The sequence below is a fragment of the Rhamphochromis sp. 'chilingali' genome, assembly GCF_963969265.1.
Source record: "Rhamphochromis sp. 'chilingali' genome assembly, chromosome: 1".
Classification (NCBI taxonomy): domain Eukaryota; kingdom Metazoa; phylum Chordata; class Actinopteri; order Cichliformes; family Cichlidae; genus Rhamphochromis; species Rhamphochromis sp. 'chilingali'.
In genome coordinates this window covers 43,412,604-43,429,824 of record NC_137929.1, presented here as the reverse complement: position 1 = coordinate 43,429,824, position 17,221 = coordinate 43,412,604, and the positions used below count along the sequence as shown (strand labels likewise).

The 17,221-nt window shown below is 39.4% G+C and overlaps 1 protein-coding gene across 1 annotated transcript in view; it reads right to left on the bottom strand.

The window, feature by feature from the left end:
* The window catches only part of tnfsf10l (TNF superfamily member 10, like), a 70,654-nt gene extending 54,213 nt beyond the window's left edge, over nt 1-16,441 (bottom strand). Inside the window, exon 1 of the mRNA XM_080888576.1 lies at nt 15,939-16,441. Coding sequence (XP_080744702.1) covers nt 15,939-16,181 — 243 coding nt within the window. The 5' untranslated portion in view covers nt 16,182-16,441. The remainder of the gene's footprint in view (nt 1-15,938) is intronic.
* Between the last annotated feature and the right edge of the window lie 780 nt (nt 16,442-17,221).

Sequence of the window (17,221 nt, the reverse complement as noted above, 5' to 3'; positions counted from 1 at the left end):
TCCAGGTCATCGAGTGGATTATTTTATTTTTCCTGTGGAACAACTTTCCTGCTGACTATAATCTAGTGTTTCAAAAGCAACATTAAAAATCTCAGTTTCTGCTTAACTGTTGGTTCGAAGGTTTGAAGATATTTTTGTTTGTTGGTTGGTTTTTGTTGTCTTTGAACGTAATGAGCTTTGTGTTAGAAGAACTACTACAAAGATGATTTTCATTCTACTTTTTTAAAAGATTCATTTATATTGATCTGTTTAGACTCATGACACAGTCTGTGTAGATATTTGAACACACAAGCCCCGATGTGGGAAAGCACCAGCTGACATGTGTGTACTGGTTGTGGGGACAACCAGTTTCAATCAGACAAACAGCTGGATATCATTAGCAGCCCACATGTATACTTTTACCTGAAGTAACCCTAAACTGTTTAGCTGTAGTTCTTCCAAAGAACCACTTAACATTTCTGTTGTATGCAGTAAAACCCAAATTATAGATTAGATGTTATACTACTGTACCGTCCCATCATGAATCATACTTGGGAAAAATCAAAGTGAACAGAATGCTAAAACTGTGCGCAATACGACCAGTTAAAAGCAGCTGTTAGACCAAATAATACACAGCAAGTGTGGGGAAAATGTCACTATGGGAACCAGAGTGGGTCAGAATGCTGCTGTGGGGTCCTGTAGATGCTTCTGGGTGGGCAAGTCCACCATGTGTGGGCAAGGGTGTTAAGTTAAATGTGTTTTTGTGTAGAGGTGCTGAGCAAGTAAGATTCAAGAGGAGTCTATGCAAGTGTTACTATAATGGTACAAATTGTAGCTGATGTGTTTTCTCTACTGATGTCCAGGCGGCTCCACAAGAAGGAAAAAGCATGGAAAGTCTGAGTTATCTTAGGGTTTTGTGTTAGAAGTGCATTTTCCTTTCATATAGTAAACTTAGTAAGTAAGTAAACTTTATTTATTAAGCGCTTTTCACAGACAGACAATCACAAAGCGCTGTACACAAATATTAAAATAAACAATAAAATCAATAGACATTATAAACAATGTAAAAGATCAAATGTAAATGATGTAAAAAATATAAAATATGTAGATCAACAAAAGGCTTGTTTGAACAGAAGAGTTTTTAACTGTTTTTTAAAAGAATCCACAGAGTCAAGCAAACATAAATGTAGTGGTAAACTGTTCCACAGCCTTGGTGCAACAGACTGAAAGGCTCTGTCCCCTTTTGTCTTCAATCGTGTACGGGGAACAACTAAGAGACTCTGAGTCTGTGAGCGGAGATGACGAGCAGCAGTGTATTTTATAAGAAGCTTGGATAAGTAATCTGGAGCCTGGCCATTTAGTGCTCTGTATGTTAAAACAAGAATTTTAAAGCGAATTCTAAACTCTATTGGGAGCCAATGTAAAGAATATAAGATGGGAGTGATGTAAACACGCTATAGCCCTAATTCTCAAAATTAATTAAATAATAGTAGAGAGAAAAAGTGGCACTAAATTTGTTTCCATGACTATTTTAATTAAAATTATTTAGGATTAGACAACTTTTACCAACCCTCCGAAAAACATTATTAGCCCTTGAAGAACAAATGAGGAACACATTAGCAACAGCAAGTCTTTCGGTAGTTACTATTTACAGAAAAACAATTGAAATTCTAATATTAATGAATCATTAATTAGTCATTAAGGAAGTGTACATATCCAACATATGTACCAAATAAGCAGGAGTAAAATCATTTAAGGCTTTAAATGTTGTCCACGGAGAGAAAGTAGGGCTACTAACACAGAAGTAATGTGACCTCTCTTTCAGAGCAAATTGTATTACAAACTTTAGTAAATTCATTTACACTTTCTTACTTAGGTGTTGCTGATTGGTCCTAATCTAAACCTTTAGTTTCACTAAAGGGGTAACTATTCTTGTAATATACAATAACCCCAAGAAGCCCTTCTTGCTATGTTTTTAGTTTGTATTTGTGTTAGCAGTTGTTCTTTAGTTACTTAGTACTTAATGAATACTTCCTCATCAGTAAGTTAGTTTTTGTGTCCCTTCTTTGAATGACTTTGAAAACATCTCAACTGAATTCCTGGTGGTAAAAATGCATTGCCACCATTTCTGTGTTTTTGTTTTCATGCATAGATGACTGCCTGCCTACGAAGCTACTGTTCAGACATGAGTAGCTGTTAGTGTTACCAGCCGCCACAATAAACACACAGTTGACCTCACAGACCGCTCTGGCTACACTGTCGTATACAAAACTCTACTACTTGGATGGTGCAGTTTGTTTGTGTGTCCTTATAGTACCTATGTTGTGGAGACATAAACGTGTTTCCGATACCACACTGTGGACACTTTTGGGGACAGAAAGCAAATTGGCACACATTGCAGTTATTTAAATCTTGACAGAAGAATTCCCAAAGTAAATTCTCCCCTGCAGAGAACAGTTTAAACATTTGCTAGATGTAACATTATAGCACTGGATAACTGAGTAAATCCTGTCTGCTTTATTTCCCTGCTTGCTAGGTCAAAGGCTATCAGGAGCTGTCGCTAAAACCATGACTGACCTTAGGCTTCAGATCCTTGAAATATACTCAGATTTCTTACTTGAGAGCTTTCATGATTTCACTACAAGTGCAGTACATTTGCACTTTGCTTACAAGAGCACAGCTCCGACACGTTCTCTTCAGAATTTCTTTTCAACGTGTTGTTCATTTTAGTCGTGAACTGAATCAGCCTGGCATTATTAAATAAAACCAGACCACTTGAGATCTTTTGCATGACTTGCAATTCAAAGCTTCACCAGCGTGGCACTACTTAAAACCTATTCCGCGGCTGCTATTTGTCAATGCGCTCCAATTCCTCCATTCAGTTAAAGCCAATCATTGTGTATTTGTGCAGTCTGTTGAGAAACACCTTGAACACCCCATGAGAAGATTAAAGCTGCCAACTCGAGAATTTGCCAACTCCCAAAACCTGTTCGACATGTGAACTGATGTGATTCTTTGCTACTATTATGCTGCTTCCTGGAATCCAAAGCAAGATGGTGAAGTTACTCCAGCTCTTGCTGACAACTAAAAACCTTCCTTTACGTGAGAAGATGAGGGTTGGGAGTTAAGCTTATCAGTGAGGACTAGACTGTTAAAGATATAGGTAATCTTCTTATGATTAATCTCTATGCCAATGGTAGATTTCTGGTTTTATTTGCATTCTGTCTGTGGTCCCAGTACATATCTGTTAGTAGTGACCAGTTACGCATTGGTTGCATGCAAGTAACAGTCCCTATGGAGAAATGCATCAACTTTCATAAACAGTGACAACAACACAAAACAGGAAGTTTTAGTCCAGATATTTTCTGGTGAAACTGGAAGTACCAAAAGGTTCCTTGAGGCCAATGGGTGTCCAAGATTGCCACACAGTGAACCCTAATACCTTTGATAAACTCCCTCTGCTATCACCACCCTGAGGTGAAATTAAGTCAAACGCTTGAACAGAAACAGGATGTAGTACAATGCACTTTGGTATCATCCTTAATTTCCCCTTAAGTTGAATAGTAACACTTACGGACACTCTTACTGTTGACTATGCAGCTCTACCAGCTCAATATTTGAGTAAGTCTGTTATGTCAACTACTGCTTTCATCCTGATAACCTTTAAGAAAAACTGGGTGAAACTACAAATCTTGACTTCTTGGAGAAGCAAAAACAGCCCCTCTGTGTTGGCTACAAGGGTCTTCAGTATAAAATTCTTGGCGTCCCCTCCTGTTCACAATATTTTGGAAGACCCAGTTCTACATTGGTCTTGTTTTCATAATATTCAGGCAAGATCTCCCCTACAAGAAGCCAAGACATCCATGTAGCTATTTTTGGAAACAAGTCTTTTTTTGTCCAAACAACTGCAGCATGTTAATGTTTCTTTCCGCCTCTGGAAAGTCTGAGAAATTTGATTAAGGCACTGAAAATAAGGTCAATGAAACCTTAAATGAAAGCACTGAATCGCAATCTTTTTACATACATGCCAGAGGAATGTTTTAGTTCTTGTATTCTGATGACCCGGCTTCACATCTTGATCTAGATCTGATTTGTTCATCCAAAGTCCCATTACATTGAGAGCTAAAAGGTCAGTGTTAAAGGTGCTCTAATTTAGCAATCAAACCAAGATCTGTTTTCCAAAATTTCCTTCCTTCCAGCTTTTAACAGACAAAAATATCTACCCGCACTGACAACATTAGTTACAAGTCAAGGCCCGAAGGGAAAGCGGCTGCCTGACAGGTTCATGATTTCACTTCTTTTCCCAGAGCTTTATATATTGAGGGTTTTTCGTCCAGCAGCTGCAGACAAAGCCAAATCAGCGCTCAGAGGTTGATTCATTGATTCATGGATGGCCTGTCCAAGAATTTTAGAGGTTTCTAATGAAGTAGTGTTATTTTGTGAAACACGAAGCTGGAAAAAAATATGTTTTGGTTTATAGCTCAGTGAGGCGCTAAGGAAGTGGGACAGCGGCGATAATATTTTTGAGGTTTGTTGATCTGAAAAAGCAATGATGATAGGTTACGATGGGCTCTGATCACAAGCCAAAACCACAGTATTCCTTACAGTCAGTGACAGACTGGGGGAAAACAAAAGGATAGACAACACTGTGGTTTAGGGAGGTAACTGTTTTTAGAAGTGGGACCTGAGCAGCTGGAGAAATTTGGAAATGATTAGAAGACAAAGCGCAGAAAGGAGTTCAGTGGTTGTTTAATTGGTAAAGGAATGAGAGCTGACAGAAGATCAGGCTGGCCTTATTACTCAGCTCAGAAACAAAATGTTGATATGAGAGGGAGAATAAGTGTGTGTATGTGTGTGTTTGACAGAGAGAGGAAGGAAAAGACTGGATTTAGAAAACCTTTATGCAATGACTAAAAGGGTCTCCTCTTTATGCCAGGAGAGATATATCTGTCGATTCCCAAGGACAGATAATGTAAAAGCAGCTAAGAACTTCCCATCTAATGAACCAAGGGCTAATCAGCTAACACACAGTCTGGGAACCCATCGACTATCATTACATGGCCTAGCCTCTGGGGATGATGTCCAATATTTCAAGGGTAATAGTTAGGCTAGCGGTTATCCAGTCCAAGACTTCCTGCTCCATGATGAAAATGAAAAAAAGTGTATAAAAAAAGACTGCTTTCCTCCATAAAGCCTGCTCAAACTTACAGTAAATGAAAACCAGAAAGCTCCCGGTACTTAAAATCTAACCCTTTTGAACACAACATGCAAAGGAACAACACATGTCAATATGAAACCTGATTTCACTTCAAGTGACTTCAGTTGTTGCTTTGTCTTTTTCAATTTATCATCACTCAAGGGAGAGACGAGCAGAAAGGCCTTTTTAGGTGAGCGCCTCATTCTTGGAAAAGTTTGTTGTTTTTGCTTGATTTTTTTTTTTTTAATTTGCTGATCAGTCACTTAATGATTTTTCCCCACAGAACTGAAACCATGGAGTTTCTGATATGACACATTTTATAGCACAACTTGTACAATAAAAATTTGCAGGGTTTTCAAAAACAAAGGTGTATTGTTCTGTCGTAGTCTTTTTATTCTCCATGTATTGTTCCTATTACTTTTTCTTATTTAAAAAGAAGTAGTGATATAAGGTTTCCCTCTGTCTGTATTTCTGTTTTGCCCCTTTGAAGACTGGTTTCTTGTGCTTTTACTTCCATTCTTTGTTCTTTTCCAGCTTTCATTATTGTCCAGTTAAGTCGATCTGCTTCTTTTTTACCGTTCCGTTTGAGTTTATCTTTATTTTTTTTTGTATATACAATACACTCACATTTGACAGTGACTTCGTTTTTACATTGCCATTACTTTCATCCTTCAGAAACCCTTTTACCATTACCAAAATTACTCATCCTATACAACCACTCCAATACCATATGCTGTGGTTTGGTCTCTTTTGATGACACATGTATAGAAAATAATGAAAAGGCTTTAGTTACCATGTGATGGAAGCCATGTGGATCTTTACAGTGAAGACTAGAAATGAGAGGAGAGCCACTTTTTGTAGAAGGCAAATGCAATTTGTTTACATCACAATAAAATTCACATGTTTCTTGGCAACTCCAAGACTCGTAAAAAAACTCTGCAGAGGTATCTGTGTATCACTTGGCTAATTTTGCACAGGCACTGTTTTGGTGGTTATTATAGCTTATTAGCTTGAGGGGGGTCTCTGTTAATGAACAACATTTGTATAATTTAATAAGCTTCTACTAAAAGAAAATGGTCTTTAATCTAAAGCCAAAAACATGGTTTCTCTTAGAAGACTTCTAATAGAACAATTGTAGGGGTTTGTTGTTGCTGTTGTTGTTTTGGGGGTTTGATATACGTACTGCCTGTTATCAGGCATCAATAATTAATACAAAAACTCATGTGAACATATTAATTTAGTAAACCGAAAGCTAACGCTGCAGTTAAGCTGAGATTCTTAAAAACTGAAACAGGTTTATAAACATGAGCAGCAAGGATGACAGTTATGAGATAGCTCTGTTAGGAGCATCAATGCCCTCAAATCTCATGAGCAACATTTATCAGAACTTTATAGCCATGTTGACCGAGCAAACAATGTGATAACATACAGTGCTGCACCAGCTGTTGGCACATGCGCGCGCACACACACACACACACACACACACACACACACACACACACACACACACACACACACACACACACACACACACACACAGCTGTAGCCACAGCCTAATGAGCATTCCAGTGTGGGAACACAAATATCCTCTTTTTAAGTGTCAAGCTGTCAACCCAAGGTCGTGTGTGTCTGAGTGTGGTGGGTCTCTGTATCTGTACTCAATCAGATAGCATAATGTATAGCAGCAGACTCCTGTCCTGCTCCCTTTGAACTTACTAATAATCTATGCGGCACATCACTCTATTAATCATTTGCCTCTTTTAGCACAACTCCTTCCTCGTTTTAGTTATTTTAATTTAGAGACACCTTTTTTACCACATGTTTTGGTGAAGAAACCAGGCATCCCCCTGTGCTTTAGAAGTTTTACAATTTGAGATCACAGTGATTTTAAGGAGCATGGCCACATGTAGTGAAACCAGACTCATCAGTGAGAAGCGGGAAAGACTGGAAGTATAAATGAAAACCACAAACTTGTTAAACGAACCCAAAAACACAATTTTGTGCTGCCTCATGGCAATAATTAGCAGGTTGACACATTAAAGCATTTGTCATAAAGAAAGAAGAAAAAGAGCAGTGTTTTCCCCCCTGATTGCTTGATTTGTCTTTAATGATATTGAAAATTGTGCTGGTTCTACTTAAAAATTTCACAGTTGAACGATAAAATATTTCGAAATTATGCCAGTGAAGGTTCTCAGTCATCTCTCCACCATTTGACCCTTTAGAACTGAAGAAACTTCTTCCGAATCCAAATCCAGTTTGGATTCGGGAGACAGACACTATCTCTACTTTTAAGATTAGGCTTCAAACTTTCCTTTTTGCTAAAGCATATAGTTAGGGCTGGACCAGGTGACCCTGAATCCTCCCATAGTTATGCTGCAATAGGTGTAGCCTGCTGGGGGATTCCCATGATGCCTTGAGTATTTCTTTTTCACGTTTCTCACTATGTATTAACAGACCTCTCTTCATCGAATCATATCTGTTATTAACCTCTGTCTCTCTTCCACAGCATGTCTTTTATCCTGTCTTCCTTCTCTCACCCCAACCGGTCTCGCAGATGGCCCCGCCCCTCCATGAGCCTGGTTCTGCTGGAAGTTTCTTCCTGTTAAAAGGGAGTTTTTCACCAAAGTGCTTGCTCATAGGGATCATACGATTGTTGGGTTTTTCTCTGTATGTATTATTGCTGGATAGTTTCTAGTGTGAAATTTGGCACAAAATGGTAGACCTTAAATATGACTGTTTTGGTCACTAGCAGGTTGCCAGTAGTTTGCATGGCATTGCAGACTTTTCTGTAAACACTCACCAACTACTCCACGCAAAACTGTGCCACGCAGAGTAAGTAAGAGTTGTGCCTCGCTGTTGAAACCAACACATTTCATAAGGTGCAGCTTTGACTTTGGAGGTGAACGTTCTACGGTTCTGTATCAGGTTTTAATACTGTGTTTGTAGGCATGTCGGCATCTTCCATCTCAACCTGTGTGACTATGGCAGTCTGTTGGAACACAGATTTTTCCCCACTGGCTGGAGGTTCCCAGGGGGCTCACCAGCTGGCCTCTAGGCCCATGACTGATGCTTAACTCACTCACAAAGTTGAAAAAAAAACATGCTTTTTGGCACAATAACAGGAATTTAAAAATCTAACTTGCTATTTGAAGAATTTCAAATTCCAAAAAAAGGGAAAAAAGAATTATGTACATTATGCTATGCTAAACTTTGGCCCCCGTGTTTATCTTCAAAGCTTAAACCCAGAGTTTGACAGTATCACATTCATACTTTCTGTCTCCTTGGACAAACACTCTACCTTTAATATTAAAAATGAGATGCCTTAAATGGCAATATTCTCACTGGGCAACAGCAAAAATAACCCTGGAGTTTTTTTGGTAAAATTCATAGCTTAACTTGTGTTTACAATGTGGATGTCAAGGAAGTGTGCCTATTGTTCTTGTTTCTATGTATATACTGCTTCACGGCAGGTTAACGGTTTTAAATATTCAAATCAAATCCTCCTCTGTCAACTCTCAGGTCCAATTTCTCTTCTTGCCTCCCTCTATCTTCCTGCAATCCTTGCTTTCTTTTTCATCCTGCTCCAACTGACCTGGCCATGAAAACATTGAGTGCACATCCAGGCACTGACGCCACACTGTGTTCCATGGACATGTCTCCACAAGTCTCCCAATGTGTGTGTGTGTGTATGTGTATGTGTGTGTGTGTGATATAGAAAGCAGAGGCATCACCTTTTTCTCTTAAAGCTTCTCTCTTATGGGATCAAAAAAGACAAAAATATTTTATGATCATGGTATCTTATTAAGCCCAACCAACTCTTGACAGAAAAAAGCCAGAACTGTTTATTTGCTCCAGCCAACACGTCTGATTCATATTTGTCAAGAGGTTATTTAACAGACGTCACTGGGACCTTGTCATTTTAATTTAAGTCACGTAGACATGAGGTTAAAAGCAACGCCAACTATATTCGTCTTCCACCTTCTTGAAGTAATCATGTGCATGCAAGCCTCTTCTTTCCTCATTCTCTCTCTCTCGTTTTATGTTTTACACCACTGTAAACACCTTACGTAACTTTGGAGTTGTGCCCAGGCCCTGTTTAGATGCACGCACACGCACACACACACACACACACACACACACCAGCTGCCAAAGAATCACTTAACTTGCAATTCTCATAAAAGGCAAAAAGAAAACCTCTGCTTGTGTCACTCTTGAAAAATCCATCCCACCCTTGAGTCCTGAAACTGACTGTAACTCGATTCCCCGATGTGGACCTGAAGCATAGCACACGGAGGGGGCAGGAGGTTAAAGAGAGAGAGGGAGATTTGTGTATTCTGGCAGTGGAGCCTGGTGTAGGGTGGTTAGTTACTAGTAGCTTTGAATTAAATCTAAATATTTGCAGTGACAGATTTGATTTTTCTCAAAACTGTTTGCCAATCATGAACATGCGAGTGTGTGCAAAAGAGAAGTTAAAGCTTGAATGTCAGTCTCTCACACACACACACACACACTATTGCCCACACATTGACACCTAACCCCCTGTTATGCACACGTGCTGCACCCCCTCTGCACATGCATGTATTTCCATTCTCGTTAGGGCAACCACTGGTTCTTTAATGGTAACTTTAACCTTGGCCTTCACCAATAAAACCTAATCCAGTGTGAAAGGCTGGGGTAAATATACGGCTGATTTATGTACCAGTGAAACAACTGGCTCATCTTATTCAATCCTGTGATCCGAGTTTGCGTCAGAAAGTCCTTGGCAAGAACGTCCGAGGCCACACAGGGAGGTAACGAGACTTTTGCTTGTCTAGTGAAGTGCTTTTTGAAACAAGTTGCCAAACAAACCCCGTGGATCGGTTGCACTTGAAGAGCCACAGGCATCTTTGATGGGATGTTATTTGTGAATTAAATGGCCTTCCCCTGTGCAGAGATCTGCAAGAAGTCAGATATCCAGCAGTCCAACAGTGTGAGCTGTAGACAGCAATCAAACACAGTGGAGCCCATATTAAATCAACTCTAAAATTGAAGGGACATTAAGTTCTTGCTACCAGATTCCCGGTTTAATTTTGGTGCGAGTGAATGTTAAACTGGTTGATTTGTCCAGTCTGCTCCTTCTACTTTCACCGTGTTATAAAGAAAATTTTACGGCTGTTAAATTGAGAATTTTTTCTCTGAGACAGGCTGGGAGAAATGTATATTTTTTAATCAATTTAAAAGATGGGAACAGCTACTTTGATATTACTGATTGGTTTGTTCTCTTTTGAAGTCTTAATTGTGGGATCAATTTTTTTTTCCAAACGCAGCAGTGGCTTACAAAATGAACATTCATAAACCTAATGGACCTAATGGCTGAGATCATAAATTTGCTAGAAAAATGTTTACTCAGGTGATAAATCAAGTGAAAAGTAGGGTCATTTTCCCATGGATTTCTACAGAATTTGATTTCTATGGAGTTGCCCCCTACTGGCTATCTAAAAGAAAGCAGGTTTAAGGCATTTTAAAAATAGCATCAAAAACTAAGATAGGTTTGTATCACTGTCACTACTTTGTAAAATACCAACAAACACATCACCAACATTCAATTTTCATGTTATAAAAATAAACAGAAATAAAAACCAGAAATCCCAAATCACTGTTTGAAACTAAAAATGATTTATTAGACAAATAAGAAACTTAATTCACATTTTTATTTTTTATACCTAATTTTGAGCCGACACACAGAAATCAATTAAGTGTAAGATTCAACCGCTAAAATTATTTATTCATATATATATATATATATATATAATTTTAGTAGTAATATAGAAACTTACTACTATTTTTTCTCTTGCGTTTTTTTAAAACAGTAAATTTGAACATTTGCGGAAAACAAAAATACTTATATTTTTGCATTAAAAATGTGAATTTTGATTCCAAAGTTTGTGAATACTGGTGAATTAAAAAAAAAAGACTTTTAGTAATTAGCAACAGTGTTCATTTAGGGCACCACTCTTACACTGGGTGGTGGTCTAATAAATGTGTGGAGCACTACGGTTTCTGATTAACTTCCTGTAAATATGTCCATCACCTGCAGTTTTATTACGTTTTCCCATGCTGAATATCTCAAACAAGTCGATCTAAGAACAAAAATGAAGAGATTGCTTTTAAATTTAGCCGTTCCCTCAAAAACATCTGAGCGGGTGTTTGTTTGCATTGTGACTTCAAGATGTCAAACAGCTCAGCTCAGAAGCCAGCTTCTTGGCTTGGCTTCTGCTTTGACCTTTAACCTATAAAGTAACCTAACACTAATCTCTAATCAAAAATGTAAAGTAATTCTACACCTGAAACCAAAACTGTGAAGGGTACGCTGTAGGCCGTGGATTTTTCAGTATTTTGAAGATTCTTTCTTCCTGAGCTTGGAACCCATCTGTTCATAACACAGATAAAATCATGAGAACACATACATAAAAAGACACGCTTAAATCGCACAAATACAGATTACAAAAAGTGCTGATCTTTGGGGGTGAACAGGCCACACACACACACACCCTAACAACCGTCCACAATAAGTAAAAACGACATCTGTGTAAATCTGGCCACACACACACACTCACAGACACACACACACCGGCTCTATTGTTGCATGTAAGGGTGAGTCAGACCCTATCAGTGAACCCAAACAATAATAAAGTGGACCAGTGAAGTTTAAGGAATGGAATGCCAGTCAGTCAAACACAAAAGCACAGATAACGCCAAAAAGCCCCAAATTTCACACAAATTTACAGAAATGGCATGAGAACCCACAGTCTTACAGGATACGGATCTGGAGGCTTGTGTGTGATAAAAGAAGTTTCCTTACAAAAATATGAGACTTGTAATTCACTGCATCGTAGCAAGCACAGCTTAATCTAATCTCTACCTCTTTCTCGGACGTGAAGATTTTAACTTCAGAAAGTCATTAAAAGATATCCAATATATATGACAAATTACTTGTTGTACAAAAAAGTAATTTCCTCATTTTAAGAAGAACCCACTAGTAGTTTTTGTGAAATTCTTTAGAACCAAGTCTTCAATACGTCATCATGATCGCTAACTTTTATCTCTTGACTGGATGAAACACAGATGATTTTGCTGTTAAAAAATGTATGTAACCTCCTAGGACCTGGCGTCCACATATGTGGACATCACATTTTGGGTTATTTAGACCAAAATACTAAATTTTGCTCATAAGTGGGCCTGATATCCACTTATGAGGACATTATACTGCTACTGTTCTTTCAAAATTTTAAATGAATATCCTAATACGTGGCTCTTATTTTTCCTAAAAACAAAAATAGGGTAAAAAAAAATCTGGTAATTCTTTGTTTTTACATTCATCGGGCCCCAATATGCCCAAATATCAAAGAGAAATTAAAAATGCATGCTGTGGAAGAGTTCGGGTCTTAGGAGGTTAATGTAATTTGTAGAGCAGGTGAAGCTCAGTTAGCCACCCATCAATCCATCTATTTTCTCCTATTTATCCCACTCACAGTCATAAGGAGCTGGCGTTTATCCCAGCTGTCATAGGGTGAGAGGTGTGGTACACCGTGGACAGGCTGCCAGTCTATCATAAGGCTATCATGGAGAAACTGGTAAACATTCACACCTATGGGCAATTCCACATTATCAGGCTCTCTAACAAGCATGTCCTTTGGACTCCAGACACAGGTCCAATTCCACACAGGAAGGGCCCAGCGGGCTGGTGGAGTCAACCCTCGGACTAGAGCCTGACCGATATAGGAATTCTAAAAGTGATACTGATATTTGGTGAGTTAAAAATCAGATATATTAGCAATTTTTTTTTCTTTCCGATACATGAAACAAACAGATTTACATAAATTTCATACATACATTTCAAACATATTGTAAACAATGAAGTTACAAAGGGCCCTCTGGTGGACATACTATGGTTGAAGGGATGCCTCTTCTATTTCTTTATTACCGTTTTAAATATTCATTTATTAACAGTTATAAATGCAGATACAGCTATGTCTGCTGGACTCTTACCAGGACCTAACCAACCACAACACCGACAAATACAAACAATGGCTTAAAAGCCAGTTTCTCAAATAATATGCAAATTTTTTCTTGATTAACACACTAATAGGTTGTTAAAAACCAAAGTCGCATAAACTGAGAAAATTCTGATAAAAGACATTTGGTCTTATTTATTTAATCCCAGCATTTGGTAATCAAAGAAATGTTCATTAGAACTAAATATCTAAAATGTTTTAAGTTCTTTAAGCTCTTTATCACACCACCTCTGGACATTTAGCAAGCCACTGTCATTGTCCACTGTCACTGGTAAATGGTGATTGACTGATATTACTCATCGAGACCGATACTGGCCAATATTGAGGTTTGAATGATGTATCGGCCCAGACGAGTACTGTGGCATTCTAACCAATCACTGAACAGGCTTTAATTTAGTGTTTATGTCTTTACATGTTAACTCTTTAGGATGTGACTCTGCTAAAAGAGTTTCTCCTTCTAAGAAATGCTGCTTATTTCAAAGTAACACTTCCAACATTCAGAGAACATGTATATTTATGCCTGATGCGATTCACTGTTTTGCTAAGCGTGCTTGATCCAGCAGCAAAGGACACAAAACGAAGCGCGGGCGCGCGACACACCCATGAGTTCAGAAGCTTCGGTGTTTACATGTGTCTGTTTGCTTGTATGTGAATGCCACAGATGTGAGGCAGTGCCGGAGAATTCCTCTTTGTACGATGGTTATTGTTGCAAACATCTTTTGTCTTAAAACAACCAGCACAGGCATGGGGTGTAACTCTGTTGCAATTCAAAGAAGGGCCTGTTTCCAGAATAGCTGGCCTTCGCATGAGAACCGGGGGATTCCCCACATGCAATTCATTTAGTCTCTGTCCAGTATCATCTCTAAACTATTCCTTGTGCGATTTCCTGCTACCTCTGACATGTCAAACAAAAAAAGTTTAAAAGAAAAAACTCCAGAAAGACTAAAATCAAGTGAACTGCTTATAAAATAACCTTTTAAACCCATAACAAGAATCTCTATATTGACATTAAAAGTCAATAAATCCTGATTATGGTAAATTGCTCAATTTCTGATACAGGATTGTTACTTTTATGCCAAGTGAGTCTAAGTTGGATAAGCACAGATCAGGTCACAGCATTAAAACCACCTATCTAATAGTGTATAGGTCCCGTTGCTAATCTTAAGACAATGTCATGTGTTTCAAGTGAGTACCTTGCCCCATCACTACCGGGTATCCTTGTCTTTTTAACGTCTCTACATCCACTTTTATTCGCGACTGGTATTAAACTTTTCACTAAAATGAAATAAAAGCTGGACTCTCTGACTTGATGGGGACAAACAATAAAATACATGGTTTTATAATGGTTTTATGTTTTCACATGATGTCATCTTTGAACCACAGATAGGACCATTTCAGTCCTGCCAAACTTCTCTGACTCTCTTTGTCACTTTGAATGCAAACCTGCAATATCATGATTGAAAAAAGTGGCCATGAAGCGTATCCAATGCAAAATGTCATTTTTCGTCTTCTATGCGTCACACGCTTACAGCTGTTGATCTCATATAGAGATAGACACAGCGCACCACTGTAGCAGATTTCATGCACCATCAGGATCATACATCAGTTTCCTTCATCCCTGCAGACCAATATATGTGCACCTCCCACTGCAGTGTATCAGAAATCACAGGCAACGCTTCTCAACACATTTCCTTAATGCCAAAAATAAACTTCTGCTGTGTAACTAGCAGTTCTGACTGATAAGCCTATCTCTCCCGTATTTTATGCCCCCTCCTACACTCAAGCACCATCAGCAATGACTCTGATTGTCATCGTGTACTTTCCCCTGCTGGGACTAAATGAGCAGCAGCTCACTGACGCCACTTGTGTTCCTCTAAGGAGCACATGTGCAACAGAACAAGTCGCTGCAGTAGCGTTTTATTGATTACTAGACGCGTAAATAAAACCGAACCCAGTGGAAGAGGAGCCCACATCCACACATGCACCAGCGACGTCCATATTTCTGCACACATTCTTGCCCTACAGCTTCTCTCCACTTGCCGCCCTAACCAAATGCCTCCAATGTGTGTGTGTGTTTTGTTTTTGTTGGGTTTTTTTTACACACGCGGGTAAGCTCGTGTATTTCCGTCTACCTTGACTGCTTGTAAATTCCGCGTTCCGTTGTTTAACAAGTCCGATCAGGCAAATCTGCCTTCCGAGCGCCCGGCAAGTCAAACTCCCGGGGCGAACTTTACTCATAAACCTCATTCCAGAAATAAATGAAGAAAAAAATGTGTAAACCCGCTTAACTCTATAATAAACAAATACATAAATAAATAAATAAACCAGCAGCAATGCTCCTATAACATTTCTTAATCACCTGCAGCAGCTCTGCTGTCAAATGCCTTGTTTCCCTCGACTTTTTGTGACTGTTATTATTATTTACTTATTTATTTTGCAATACTCCAAATACTGTGCACAGATTTTGGTGTGTGTGTGTTTGTGTATGTTTTCTTTCAGCCTTGCAACAATATTCAGAGTGTGCATGTGACGCTGAGCTGTGAATTTGAACGCACATTGGATCTGTTTCTTGGAAGTTCCGAGCCCAGCGAGGACCTCTCACGAGAGGCTTTCTGGTAAATCGGGCCAACACAGGAACCACATGTGGCTCCAAATACAAACAAACAAAAGAGGGGAAAAGGTTAAAGTGAGTGGAAACCAGCTCTCACCTGTGATATCGACATATTCAGGTAGACAAAGAGTCCCGTGGTCGAAGCAATCTGCAACACTACCACCACTATCACCACCATAGCCACCCACATCTTGGACGGCGTTTCCCGGCGCGCTGCCGCGGTCGGCCCGCCTGCCGGGACCATCATGTAGGTGGTTGATTCGCTGCTCACCGATCTGAAATAATCCTGTTGCTGTGCGCTCGGAGTGGCCATGGCATTCCCGACGCATGAGTGAACCATTAAAACCAAGGGAGCAGCGAAACGACAATAGCCTCCACAGACCTGAGCGACTGACCGAAAATTAGAGCAAAATTAGATTTCCATGAGACGGCAGCTGCCAGCGCAGCTTCTCACTCGGAGCTCAGCCCAGCGGGAGACGGAAAGGGAGGACAAGAGAGGAGAGGAGCGCGGGCAAGAGAGGAGAAAGACCTGAAAGTTAAAGTTCGGATGTGTCCATGTCCGCTCAGCGCTCAGCTGCCGTTTAAAGCGGGACTGGAGCCGCAAAAGGAGGCAGAGAGCACAGCGGAGAGGGGCTGGTTTAACCTCTTCATCACCCTGGAGCTGTGGAGGAATTCGCTCTCTCTCTTGCTCTCTCTCCCATGCACTGTTCTTTCAGTTTCAGCGCGGACTCTGCTGCCAAATGTTTCAAAAACACAAACTAAAACAGAGAGACTAACTTCAACTTCAAGGGTTCATTATTTCCTTAAATTTACTGTTTCTTACTGATTTTTAAAAAAATCTACCTTTTAACATTCACACACGCCCACATCATTTTTAATGATCTGTGGTGTCCCTATGTGTGCAGGTCTAGGCTCCTGGGGGACTCCCATGATGCATTCTTCTTCAGTCACCTTTTTTCACTCACTATGTGTTTATACACCTCTGCATTTAATCATTAGTTATTATTAATCTCTGGCTCTCTTCCACAGCATGTTTTTGTCTTCCTCCCTTAATCCTAACCAGTCGTGGTAGATGGACGCTCCTTCCTGAGTGTGGTACTGCTGGAGGTTTCTTCCTGTTAAAAGTGAGTTTTTCCAATCCACCATTGCCAAAGCTTTGCTCATAGGTGGGCAAATGATCGTAGGGGTTTTCTCTGTTTTCTTTACATTATTGTAGGGCCTTTATGTTGTTGTGATTTTGGGGCTGTATAAATAAAATGTGAATTGAATACTGTGTCTAATGATGTAACAGAAGAATACAAGATGTTTACACTGATGTCCTTCAGTATGCTATACAAGGTGACAGATGATAGATAACCCAACCTGTGGCTGGTACATGTA